The 12,350-nt window shown below is 55.1% G+C and overlaps 4 protein-coding genes across 4 annotated transcripts; 1 reads left to right on the top strand and 3 right to left on the bottom strand.

The window, feature by feature from the left end:
- Positions 1 to 1,550: 1,550 nt before the first annotated feature.
- Positions 1,551 to 2,219, top strand: LTR77_001338 (uncharacterized protein; the record flags this gene model as incomplete). The annotated part of the gene is made up of 1 exon (XM_064798600.1): positions 1,551 to 2,219. One exon carries the CDS (start codon positions 1,551 to 1,553, stop codon positions 2,217 to 2,219), a length of 669 nt encoding a protein of 222 aa, XP_064662927.1.
- Positions 2,220 to 2,730: 511 nt separating this feature from the next.
- Positions 2,731 to 6,151, bottom strand: CDC4 (SCF ubiquitin ligase complex subunit cdc4; the record flags this gene model as incomplete). Its single annotated transcript, XM_064798599.1, has 2 exons — positions 2,731 to 2,868; positions 2,921 to 6,151. The coding sequence occupies 2 exons, from the start codon at positions 6,149 to 6,151 to the stop codon at positions 2,731 to 2,733; spliced, it is 3,369 nt and encodes a 1,122-aa protein (XP_064662926.1).
- A 656-nt stretch (positions 6,152 to 6,807) lies between these two features.
- LTR77_001336 (uncharacterized protein) lies at positions 6,808 to 8,298 on the bottom strand (the record flags this gene model as incomplete). The annotated part of the gene is made up of 1 exon (XM_064798598.1): positions 6,808 to 8,298. One exon carries the CDS (start codon positions 8,296 to 8,298, stop codon positions 6,808 to 6,810), a length of 1,491 nt encoding a protein of 496 aa, XP_064662925.1.
- A 1,397-nt stretch (positions 8,299 to 9,695) lies between these two features.
- LTR77_001335 (uncharacterized protein) lies at positions 9,696 to 10,360 on the bottom strand (the record flags this gene model as incomplete). Its single annotated transcript, XM_064798597.1, has 3 exons — positions 9,696 to 9,760; positions 9,814 to 10,180; positions 10,247 to 10,360. 3 exons carry the CDS (start codon positions 10,358 to 10,360, stop codon positions 9,696 to 9,698), a joined length of 546 nt encoding a protein of 181 aa, XP_064662924.1.
- Positions 10,361 to 12,350: the final 1,990 nt, after the last annotated feature.

The raw sequence follows: 12,350 nt of genomic DNA, 5'->3' as shown, positions 1-12,350 counted from the left end.
CTCCATGACTTCTAGACAATACTCACCTATCCAGCCTCACCCGATCTGTGAATGACCAACAAGATTGGAAACGGCAGCATTGCCTCACCGTCAGAGGAACACGCCACGCACTATGATACTGGTCCACGACTCGACAACGACAACCTAATACTGCCTTCCAAGCGAACCAAGTGTCCCACCTGCGGAGCTTCTACAGTGACAGAACGTAGCGATAGACCGAAAGGATTCTGGTCCCGATTCTGGCCGATCACCGTCTCCTATTTCGCTTTCTTCTTTGCTTCGCGGTGGAAGCGTCCGATGTTGGCGTTTTGGGTGCTGTTGCTATACAGGTGAGAAACTATCTGAGTTCCAGAGATATGTGGATGGTTCGCGAGCTGCGCTGACGATGAGTGGCGGAACAGCTGCGTCGATGTCACGATTGAGAAGATCACGGCATGGCTGCGAGCTTATGCGGCATGCTGTTATGTATGAGTTTGGTGGCCAGGGAGCAGCAATGGTGTCCCTTATCGTGCTTGTTGGGGTGTCGAGGTTGTCCTGACTCCGAGGTTGCTTGGAAGGGCGTACTTGTCCTGCCACGCTTGCCTTTCGTGGGCTTGGAGACTGGGTGGCCTATGCGCAAGGATGTGAGTGGATCCGGAAGCTGCAGAGTCGGGCGTGGGTACTTTGACTGGCAATACTCAGAAGGGAGCGCGGGGATCCTTGGGTTCTGGAGGGAAGCACTGTAAGGTTGGCAGGAGAAGTAGTTGTGGCAGTGTGGGAGCCTTCATGACAGGTCGTTTCAGAGAGGACCCCTGAGCGGCAGTGGGTCCATGTGAATACCATACCATGGCCAGCAGTAGGTGCCCTTGGACGAATAAATACAATCGGTCTGGTGCCCTTCCGTACAAATCGACTCTGGAATAGCTAGGATATAAGCTTGTGATCAGAGGGTCAAGGTTCATGAAGACAAAATAGCTCTTTCATCTCCTCTTTGGGGGTTCTCTTTGCTGAAGTCTAGGGCATGTGAAAAGCCAAATTACCGGATTGGGAAGGTGTGGCTCTGGGTATTTCGTTTTGGCTGTGCCCTTTCCCTTTTGAGTCGATGGGAGCGTCTACCACCACGACAGAACTTTACAAGATATACCCAGAACGAGATTGCTCATGCTGGCCATGATCTGACGGTTGTTATGGCCTCGTCGTCATTTTTTTCTACCGACCTCTTGCGATGCGAAGAGTCCAAGCTTCGACGATGTGTTTTCCTGCCTTTCTTATTTACTTGTGTTGACGGCATGATATCTCAAACTCTACCCATACTATGTGTACTCAGTGCTCTACGGAGAAGGTGTTGATGATGTCGTCGCCTTAAACCCTGCATCTCCATTTGGCACCGTTGTCGATCACATGCAGATCCTTAACTTTTGCTCATTCTCGATCATCTGGTGATTCTGCAACAGCCTGGTACAACAACATAACTACACCAGCATTTGTTCGACTCGACATCCATCATCATCGCCCACCTCAACACCCTCATCCTCTCCATCCTCCTCGCCCTCGTGGCCATCCTCGCAGCCATGACCCGCAGCAAAACTGCCATCTCTTCCACCTCCAACAGTACCCCGATCTCCCTCCCCGCAACCGCCCTCCCAGCACCGTCGACCTTCACCGACAACCTGCCCCTTCCCACCCTGATCGTCTTCGATCTTGACTACACTTTGTGGCCCTTCTGGGTAGACACCCACGTCTCCCCACCCCTAAAATCCAACCCCGCCGACTCCCACCGCAGCGTCCGCGACTCCTACGGCGGCACCTACGGCTTCTACAACGACGTAGCCGGCCTCCTAGCCGCGCTCAAAAAGCGAGGAATCCAAGTCGGCTGCGCAAGCCGGACATGCACGCCCGATTTGGCTCGCAAGATGCTTACACTACTACATCTCCCCGCCTCTGCGACGGAGGATGGGTCGGAAAGTGAAGAGAGGAAGGCGATCAGCGCGTTTGATTATCTGGAAGCGTATCCGGGAAGCAAGACGAGTCATTTCCAGAAGATACATAAGGCGAGTAAGGTCCCTTATGAGGAGATGCTGTTCTTCGATGATGAGTCGCGGAACCGGGATGTTGAGAAGTTGGGGGTGACGATGCAGTTGGTGAGGGATGGGGTTACTGTTGCCGAGATGGATAAGGGGGTTAAGTTGTGGCGGGAGAGGAATGCTAAGAGGTTGGAGGGGGTCAAGAGGGAAGGCTGATGGTGGTGGTGGTGGCAGTATTAGGTTGCAAGGGGGAGCTCGACGGCGTGGGAGCAGTGGGCATGGAGTACTGGTGATTGGAGCAGGTCCGGAGGAATGATACCCATGATTGCATAGAGTCTCATAGAGGGGCTACAGGATACTGGTACAGACAGCGAACAAACTTTAGTCTTGAAGATTCTTCTCTTTTCTTGAAGTGTGTTAACGATCGAGCTTCATCGCTTTCATTCCCAAGGTACCAGATGAAGGTACTACCATGCTAGCAAGTGTGGGTATCTATGCGCTCCCGAAGCAATTGTGTATGACAGCATGAAATGAACGCCAACCGATTCTCGTCTTCCCTGACAAGAACTTTCCCATACTCCACAAAACACCAGCATCCATCGCCCAAAGAATGCTTCATGTGAATGCTCCAATGAATCGTAAATGCTCGCTCCGGCCAACAGTAAGTGCAGAACGCGCCATACAATCCAATCACAGAAGCGGACGACACGGTGAGTTTTGCTCATCACTACTGTGCCGCCGCAGCATCCGGTTCAGCAGCCGGAACGTCCACGTCAAGAGTCTCTTTGCCATGAACATTAACCACGACCCTGCGGCCGCGCTCGCTCGCAGGCACACCATCTCTCGCAGCGCCGAAGTCCAGAACCTGAATCGAATTAGCGGGTCTTCCAAATACTCCAAACGTAGTGCTTGCTCACCTCAATGTACGTGAGATTGTTCCTCTGCACCGCGGCGACACACCTGCGCTCATCGAATCTCACCTGCCAGACCCCACTAAGGTCCGTCAACAGATCGCGCACGCACTCGCCATTCTTGACATTCCACATCTTGAGCGTCCGGTCACTACCCGAGATAACCTTCTGCCCGTCATGCTGGAAACACGTAATTGCGCCAGTGTGAGCCGAAAGCGTCGCCTTGCAGGCCCCGGTATCTGGATCCCAGATCCGCAACGTGCTGTCTGCGGCTGCTGAGACGAGACGGTCGTGGCTGAGGTCCAGCAGACCGACGAGGGAGGTGTGGCCTTCGAGGCTGAAGAGGCAGGTGCCGGACTCCAGGTCCCAGACCTTCACCAGGTTGTCCATGGAGCCGGATATGCAGCGGGCACGGTCCTGATCCAGAACGACGGAGTAAACCTTTTGCGTGTGGCCTTGCAAACGTTGAAGAAGCTCACCGTTCGAGATCTTCCACACACGTACGGTGCAGTCGTATGAACCAGAGATGAGGGTATCGCCGTGCGCAGCGATGGCACGGACCGAGTTATGGTGACCGGACAGCGTGCGCAGGAAGTAGGGATTGTCACGATCATTGGCCGGTGGGCCAGCGTGGTAGACCTGCGGCTCGCCTGGCTTCGGTAGCTTCCACACACGTAGTGTAGAGTCGCGGGAGCCGGTGATGATGAGCGGCTCCTTCGGCATCATGATCGGATCGTTGTTTGAATCTCTGCCAATCTCGACAGGCTTCAGGATGACCAGACACCGGACTGTCGAAGTGTGGCCCTGGAACACCTGCAAACATCTGCCCGATTTGATGTCCCAGACCCGCACACTGCGATCGGTCGAGCCTGAGACCAACGTATCGCCTTCATACTGCAGAGCCCACACGCCACCTTCGTGTCCCTCGAGCCTATTCTTCAGAGCACCCGTCTTGGTATCGTAGACATTGATCTTCGTGTCGTCGCTACCAGTCAAGATCTTCTCGCTGTCGAATAGTAGACAGGTGACGACGTGACGATGATGTGCACGGAAAGCCAAATGCCTGGCGTTGCTCTCTTCGCTCATCCACGACTTCCGGATCAGGTAATGGCGTTGGTACAGCGACTTGAACAGGTGCATGCTCTTCAGGCTCGGCAGGCCGGACGAAGGGTAGGGAACGGCTTGCGCAGCCGCTTGAGCGAGGGCGTTGGGTCCAGTGTGGGACGCCAACAGCCTGTGGATGCGATTGCCGGAAGTCGATGCGCTTGGCTTGGTTGCAGATGCTTGTACCTGGACCGATCTGCGCTTCAATTTCTTAGATGAGCTGGAATGCTTAGCCATCGACTTCCGCTTCGCCCGCACTGGCACCGACGATGATGCCGTGTCCTCATCGTCGCTGACAACGATGGCATCAGCTGGACTGGTGGTGTCGTATTCAGGCGACGCTCTGGACATCCTTCTTGAAAGGTCTTCTTCGTAGCCGTCTTCTCCCGGATGCTGCCAGCCCCAGCCTTCCTTGATGGCGCGTACTATCTCACCTTCAGGCAAGACGAAGCCGTCACGCTTTAGGAGGTCCTGCCAGGCCTTCTCGTCGAAGTTGATATGCCGGCGCCAGCGCTTCGACACCTGAGCTGCGCGGCACATGCTCTGCACGTCGAGATAGCGGATGATGTTAAGACCGAGCTCAACGGGCAGTACACTGAAAGGATCACACTTCAAAGCCGGATTGACAACATTGGCAACCATCTGAAGTGTCGGCTTCGAGCAGCGTCGCAAGAATTGGTAGATCAGATAGCTCTGCATGGCCTCTGGCATGCCATCAAAGGCGTCAACCATAGTGGGAATGTCCATCACGGTCGGCCCGCTGTTCGATTGCGAAGCCTTGCCTGGTTGGGACTGCACCACGGATTGAGTCTCTCCAAAGCTGGAGTTCTTGGGCTGCGAAGTGAACGACATATCCGGAGTCTGCATGGTTCCAGGGTCAATGTCCATTCGAGAAGAATCATTTTGGGCTGCAGACACAGCTTCGCCGAAGGAAGCCTCGAACGCGTTTTGACGGGAGGCGAGATTGGCGGCGGCAGTGATGGGCGACAGACTCGGACTAGGTAGACTGGCATCTTGTTGTGAGCTGGTAAGAAGGGTGGGAAGATTGGGTCGTCGAGAGGGTGGCATCAGCATCTGCTCGGCATCGGTGTTGCTATTTTGTAGCGATCCAGCATCCAGATCAAGTTGGCTGTCTCCAGACAGATCGGTATCCTCACCAGAATTCGTCTTCTTGCCTCCTTTCCTACCGTAGAAAGGCGGCCCGAGCAGCGAGTCCTCATCCTGAGGCTCTGAATCCGAGTACTGCAGCTCCTGCAGGCGTGACTGAGATGGCCGAACCGGACTGCGTCTCCGCCTGCTAGCTTGGCTTCCAGATGTTTTAGGCGCTTGAGGCGGTACCAGCCCAACGTCTGTGTCAGGCGTGACAGGCGACGGATTGCTCAGTGGCGGCCCAGAACCTGAAGTGGCCCGCTGCTCTGCCGTTGCATGCTCGCCAAGCTCCGTCCGGGTTCTCTGTAGTTGTGAACGAGGTTTCTTGATCTTCCTGTGCAGGCTTGCCAGCTCTGCCGCCTCTGCTATAGACGGTGGAGTAGCGGTCCGCTTTGGTGCTTTGGAAGCGCGCACGTTATGGACCCCTCTCCCCAACTGCGACTCATTCTGGACTCTCACGGGCGTACGGTAATCATCTTGCTTCGCCTCTGACCGCATGGAGCCGTTATGCCTGCGAATGTTCTCCTGCAACTCATGGTGATCCTTCACAGTCCGCTGAGCGTCTTCTTCTTCTTGAAAGCGAATCGGTCGACCGTGTACATCCGTGCTGAAGCGCTTGAGATAGCTCGGGGTGGGCGTGAAGGCTAGCGGATACTGCTTCAGGTCTCGTTCGTACAAGTTCTTTGGCGGCTTCATGATCAGTGGCGGCAAGGTCACAGTCGTGGTAGTTGTGACCGTGGTGACGGTCTGCTGAGTGGCGGGCCCATAGCTCATCTGAGCTACAGTCGCGTGTGAAGGTGCTGCATCGCGAGAGCCTGCCATGTTGGTGGTGGTGGCGGGAGGGTTGTCCTGCTCCATGAGGTGGGGTGGTTTGTGGTGTATTTGCTCCTCGGTGGGTGATGCCGGGGCAGTTGAGAGGATTGCTTCGGGGTTCATCGCTGGGTCTGTTTTGAGTCCTAGTCCGTGATTGCGAGGGGCCTCCATGCTCTCGCGCTCTTTCGTTGCCTCCCCACTGTTGTAGCGGAGCCGACACGACCTCGCTGCTTCTTCCGCGTTCCTGACGCGTGCTCTTCAATCTCTCTGTACTGTTCTTCGATATGTTGCAGAAGCCAGTATTGATCTCGGTAGAAAGGTAGTTCTCCGCTTCTTAAACGCGGCGTCAGTTGCGTGTCATGCTGCCGCTGTAGAGGTCCAGGAGTCTCAGACACGTGCAGAGACAACAAAGGAGGCTGCGGTGTCTTTGTGTGCCCACTAAAATAGGCAGGAGATGGCGGAGCGAGGGTACACCGTTGTCGAACGGTGGGCGGTGATCCTTGGGCGGAGTTGGAGGTGGGAGTGCCGTCGGTAACGGAGGTGGATCGGCCGTGTGTGGAGGGAAAGAAGAAGCAACCCCGGCCGGAGAGGCCCGCCAAGCTTAAAGCTAACATGGAAGGTACCTCACGCGCAAAGATGAGGCTCGCCCTGTATTCTCTATTCTCATACACGACTGGGTGGCCAATGTACAACAATATTGACACGTCAGTAGGAAGGTGGAGGTGCATGTCGGTCTCTTCTATTGACGCATGGTGTAACGCAAAGTACGCTTATACTGTGACCAAAGGCATCGAACAGACAAGCGCTACATCAAACCATATCTACATCTAAGTCTTCGCGAACAAGTCCTTCCAGAACTGTTTGAACCCATACTCCGGTCTCCTGTCATCATACACCGTCGCCTTGTGATCCATACTGAACTTGTCTAGCACGCCACCCGGTCGATGGCCGACGATCTCCACACCTTTCACCTTCGGCGCCAGAGCACGCTCTTTGATAGCGAGGGCGAGTTGAGGAGCAACGTCAGCGTAACAAGCCTTCAGTTCGCGGTCCAGGTAGTAGTATGGCTTGCGAGCTATGGGCGGGGCCATCAGATTGTAGGTTCGTGCCAGGTTGTTGAGGTTGTTGATTGCAGCATTCAGATAGCCATGCTCGGTCTTCTCCCAGTTCGGGTCGCGAAAGAGTGGGACAGTAGGCTGGCGGGGAGGTGATGGGGCGCTTTTCGCAGCGCCGGCATGCTGTTCGGGCTGCTCCACTGAGACTTTGACAGTGCTGTCGGGTTGTGCTTTGAGCGAACCGTCGTCATTGAAGCTTTGCTCCATAATCTTGATCTCGTTCTCCACGTGCGTCTCCTCGTCCTGTACTGACATTGTTGGATCCGGATCCGACGCCTTGAGCTCTCCTGAGACGGAGATCTGAGACAAGTGGCCGGTATTGTCGACAGCGTTCAGCGTCTCTTCCTTCTTCTTGGTCGGGTTGTAGACGCTCTCAGCCAAAGCGTATTCTTCAGCAAGCTGCATCTGCTTATCCAAACCGCCACCACCACTGGATATTACTCTGGCTGCATGCCGCTTCCAGTCTGCCCGTAGCCGACTTCTGAATTTCGTAGCCGTCGACACCAGTTCCTGCTGCTTCTCCACCCACGGCGGCAATATCTCCTGTCGCTGGATGATCTTGTTGAGCAAATACGACGTAGTGTCGATGAAAGGACTATTTGCATTGTGGTCCTTCTCGATCTTTTGTCCACGAGGCAGGTTTTTGAACTTGCCGCTCGCGATGGCATCGTCTATTCTCTGGTTCGCAAGAGAGGCAAGACCTTGCACAGTTGCCGGCGCAGAGCGTCCACTGGGAGCGAAGCGCATCTTCATCTCCTGGCGTAGCTTCTCTCGCTCTTCCTCCGACAGACCAGAGTCCTTGGCATATTCGTACATCGACGTCCTGTCACGAGCATTGGCCAGTCTCACTCCAGCTTGCGGCTTGCCACTCGGTCGTCCGGTGTCAATCTTGCTGGGCGGACCTCGTACGCCAGGTATACGTGCCGGCGATCGCAAAGGCTTATGCGCATCTGTCAACATTCGCAGTGATGCATCTTCTGTAGACTCCTGCCCGGTCCACGGCCTCGCAGCCGCGATATCCCTCATCCCTCTACCGGCACTTGCAGGCAGATTTGCCTGCGCAAATGCCTGAGCATTGTCACTTCTGAAGCTCGCATTGGCAATCTTGTCCTCCAGCTGCCTCCTCAGCTCCTCACTGAAGCCGGCTTCTTCGACTGCTTTTCGTGCACTTCTGCCCCCTGTCTCTATACTCTCTTCGCTCATCTCGGAAAGACGTCTTGACATCGCGCCCTTCTCTTTCGCCTGGGGTTTGGCCGCTGCCGGTCCATCCTGAGATGGCGATTGTCGTGATGAGCCAGATGCATGCCGGACGCGGACGAAGGGATGTTCATGACTGGCAGTGCTCTTCGCCCGCAGACAGCGAGCACAGATATAAGGCTGTGTAGTCCTGATCCCTCGCATCCAGAACTAGACTGCTGTTGACGGTATGAGAGAAATCGCAAGGTCGATGGGCAACGCCACGATGCATGTCGTCAAGATCTTATCTGAGATAAGATGGAGGCTAAAGTCCGAAACTGCGGATATAAGACCACGCTCGAGTATAATTGTACAACGGATCGTGGCATGGGCAACAAGCAACTCGAACGCAACCTTGGTCTCACGACCTCGGATGGGGCATCGTTACACATAACACTGTGGTAACGCTTGCACGGCAGACAGGCTGGAAGGGGTACTCGTGGCCAGTGACTGGAAGTACCAGTCGGATTTTGACCAGGTCAGTAATGCTGGCTCACGAAGAACGTCCTCTGCTAAACATCCTGCAGTGAACACTGTAAAACTAATAGGCAACCATCAGAACGCCAGCTGTAGCGCTTCCGCAATCCCGCTCTTCTGGTACACGGTACATTGGAAGGACCTGACTCCGCCTCCCCGGGGCCAAACAACCTCAGCATTGGATGCTGATCATATCGCTTGGGAAGTAGAGATCGAAATACCAACGATCGCTTCTACAAACAGCAATGTCCATGCCAGCTTTTTCCAACCTCACTTCTCTTGCTCTCCAAGCTCTGTCTGTTGCAAAACAACACTAGACGGCTGAACGTGGGGCTTCGGGCAAGCAGTCGACCTTGAGATGATTACGATAATCGGATGGACAGCTCAGACGCGAGGAGAGGCTTAATCAGAGCCAGTACTGTCGCTAAATATCTTTTGATATCATTTGGCTGACGGTTGGCTGCGGAGACTGGCTTGGTGATGGACTTCGTGGTCAATCGTCCTATTGTCCCAACGCCCCGGCGGTTGTGCAGCCACCGATCAAGACTTGCACGGTCAGGAAGACTGAATTTGGAATGCCTGAGTAAGCCGGTGGAACACAATTGTTCGGCTGGCACGTCCGGTTTCGATAGCCCGAGGAAAGCCATCTCCTTGAGGAGAATCAGGAACCTATAATGACGTACAGCTACGCCGAGGACGGTCGAAGGTGCTTCATGAGATGCGTGACCGTTCTGCAAGGTTGGTCGTGCTGATGGGCGACGATTCGAAACCTCCAAAGGTCGACACGGCTTCGAAAGCTGAGAAGGGGTCGGCCAATCTACGCAGCACCCTTGCCATCAGGTATAGCTCCAGATGTCTGCGGCGCCGGATGGAGTGATAGAACGTGTTTATGTGTCTCGGACTGGATCGTAGTACCGTGATGGACCCGGGGCTGCCTGAGTCGTAGTGGGAGCTAAGAGGTCAAGTCAGCAATGAGCGTGCTCTTCCATCGTGCCGTGGACCTACTTTGACTGCTTCCAGCACTACCCGAACCACCGTCCGGACTCATGTTACCACTGGAATCAGGCTCGTCTCCTGGTGAAGCGGTCCGTCGGTTCTTGTTGCGATTGTCGCGATAACGAAACACATGCCACAGCATCCACCTGATAACCCAATTCTCTTCTTCGATGCCGGCGGTGTCTCTCCCAAGGTCGTAGATGGGTCTCGTTTCGCGTCGCGCACGGGCATAGATTTGCAAGATCTCTCGATGAATCGCGGTCTCACTGATCTGAGAGCTGCTGTATGGAGGCTCCACCGTTGGGTCGTTTTGAAACTGTGGTGCCAGCGACGCAGGAGTGGCTGCTATTCTTCGACGGCCTTCGACTGCTTCTTCCTGCTAGGTTGTGAGCGGATGTTGCAACCAGTCAACAGCTGATCCGTTTCAAGCAGAACGTCCGACCTTCATCATTGCATATAACCGACGATGCTGTTCATTCCGTTCGTCCAGACCTAGTCTCTCAAAAAAGCGTGCTTTCGACTCACTCTGCGCGAGTGGCGCTCTAGGCGGAGCCATGAGGATTGTTCGATATCGGACTGCGGAGAAACGAAGAACAGAGAGAGTAGAGTTCCAAGTGGATCGGTCCAGACAAGTGGGATGGGAACCGGTGAAACCACGCCAAGGCAGAGGAAGAGGTTGGTTTAGAGCCGTCCAAGTGGACAGGTGAGAACTGTTCTTTGTAAGCTTTGGTTGTTCAAACGGCTGCGGGTTGACACTTCGGCGGCGGGCGAGAGCCGGCGGGCAGCACGTTGCTTTTAACCTTTGTGTGCATCCAGCCAACTAGTCCCGCCTGTCTGCAGGGGTAGTCTGACGTCGAACCGAAGGGCGGGACGGTCGTGCTATCAAAATGAATCGTCAGTAGCTGGAAGGTAGGGCATGATAGTGGCCTGCCGCAGCCTTCCAAATTGCGTATCGAGTCATCTGGCACACAAAGGAAGCGATATCGCCGAAGCCGGTTTGACAAGTCAGCGGTCGTTCGATGTGCCCGGGGCCGGCTCGACGTACTTTGCATGGCCTTGACCGCCGTGGGTACTGTACGCTGCTGAACTAGCTCACAGAGCTCGCCTTTGGCAAGCAGTGCCAGCCCAACTCAATTGGGATTCTGACCCAATAGGTGCACACGCAGTGGGCAGCTCCCCTTGTTCAAATGCTGCCGCTATAGATGAGGCGCATGAGTGCCCATGCCCCTCGTCAAAGCGTCCACTGGCAGCCATTAGTGCGGACTTCTATCGCCGGCGTGTGCTTCCTTGGCTGGCACCAGCGCACATTAGACAGCAACTACCGTGGTGTGCCCGTGAGCAGCGTGCTAGGGTAAGCGTGGGATGAGCAGGAAGCTTTTCCAACCCAGAAGCGGTATGAAGAGAACAGTGACGAACTTGAGCTCGACGTGACTTGCATACTCGTAACTCCGTTCGGCTCAGGCAGTACCGAGACGCAGAGAGATCCGCCTAGCAGCGACGGTCGACCCAAAGTGCCAGAGATCTTTACATCAGCGCCAGCCTCTGCAATCACCGCGATCCTCCTCCACGGCCATAAGCTCGAAGCCCCACAACATTGAATTTCCGTGTGCCGCTCTCAGCGCTAGTAGAACGTTTCCCTTCACGTGGCAGCGCAGGGATCAGTATCTGGGATGGCTTCCACGTGCCTGACGCCTTCGATGGCGTCCGGACGCCAACGGGAGCTTCTAGGCGAGTTCTCGAACGTGGAGTGACCCTTCTGAACGCCCGTGCTTTCAGTACAAACGACCTGGTGGACCCGGTGGTTGGCATGCGTGTTCGTTAGCCATGCGGGACCTCAAGCCTCTTTCCCGACTCGATACTGCATGTTGGAACGAACAGCCATTGCGGTCATGCCACAATGGCGGGGAGATGGTCCTCTGCTTCGAGCTTGTTGGGCAGAATGTTACTGCACTACTGTATCGCTCACCGGTCATCCGGCATGTTCGAGCACGGCTCTGGCTGAGGGTTAGGCATCCAGACTCGTCTCGTCTCTCATTTCATCAAGCCTCGTCTGCTTAGTACTGTACAGTGTAAGGTAGAGTGCTGTAGGATTCGACTATTGGCGTTACAAATGACTTCGGAACTTGCCAGCGCACGGTATCGCCCGACCGCTAGTTGCCCGTGACAGCGGGATGTGGTGGCTGTTGTTCCGAGATTGCCCTTTGAGGGCTTCGGCGGGGACTTGACTTCGGCGGTGACTTCAGCGATTGCTCGCAGCTGAATCAGCGTCAGGAACAATCTCGCCCACTGCCTGCTACGACGTGACGGCGTGTTTGATCGTTAAGCGAGGGTGCGTCAGTGTTGTTGTCGCCAGATTTTCCCGCTCTGAGAGACTACAGGGAACAAGTCTCGTGTACCTTGTATTGATGACGCAGTACGTGGTGGTAAAACAACCCAGACGACTTCGTCCCGCAATCTAGGCATCTCGAGAGACGAGGAGATCAGCATAGCATCTAGACGAACCGGCATGGCCCTTACTCCCATTGGTGGTCTTTCTTTCGTGCGGC

Source organism: Saxophila tyrrhenica, assembly GCF_035928015.1.
Source record: "Saxophila tyrrhenica strain CCFEE 5935 chromosome Unknown scaffold_2, whole genome shotgun sequence".
Taxonomy (NCBI): Eukaryota; Fungi; Ascomycota; class Dothideomycetes; order Mycosphaerellales; family Extremaceae; genus Saxophila; species Saxophila tyrrhenica.
Note: the sequence above shows the minus strand (reverse complement) of the source record. Positions and strands in the feature narration are given on the sequence as shown.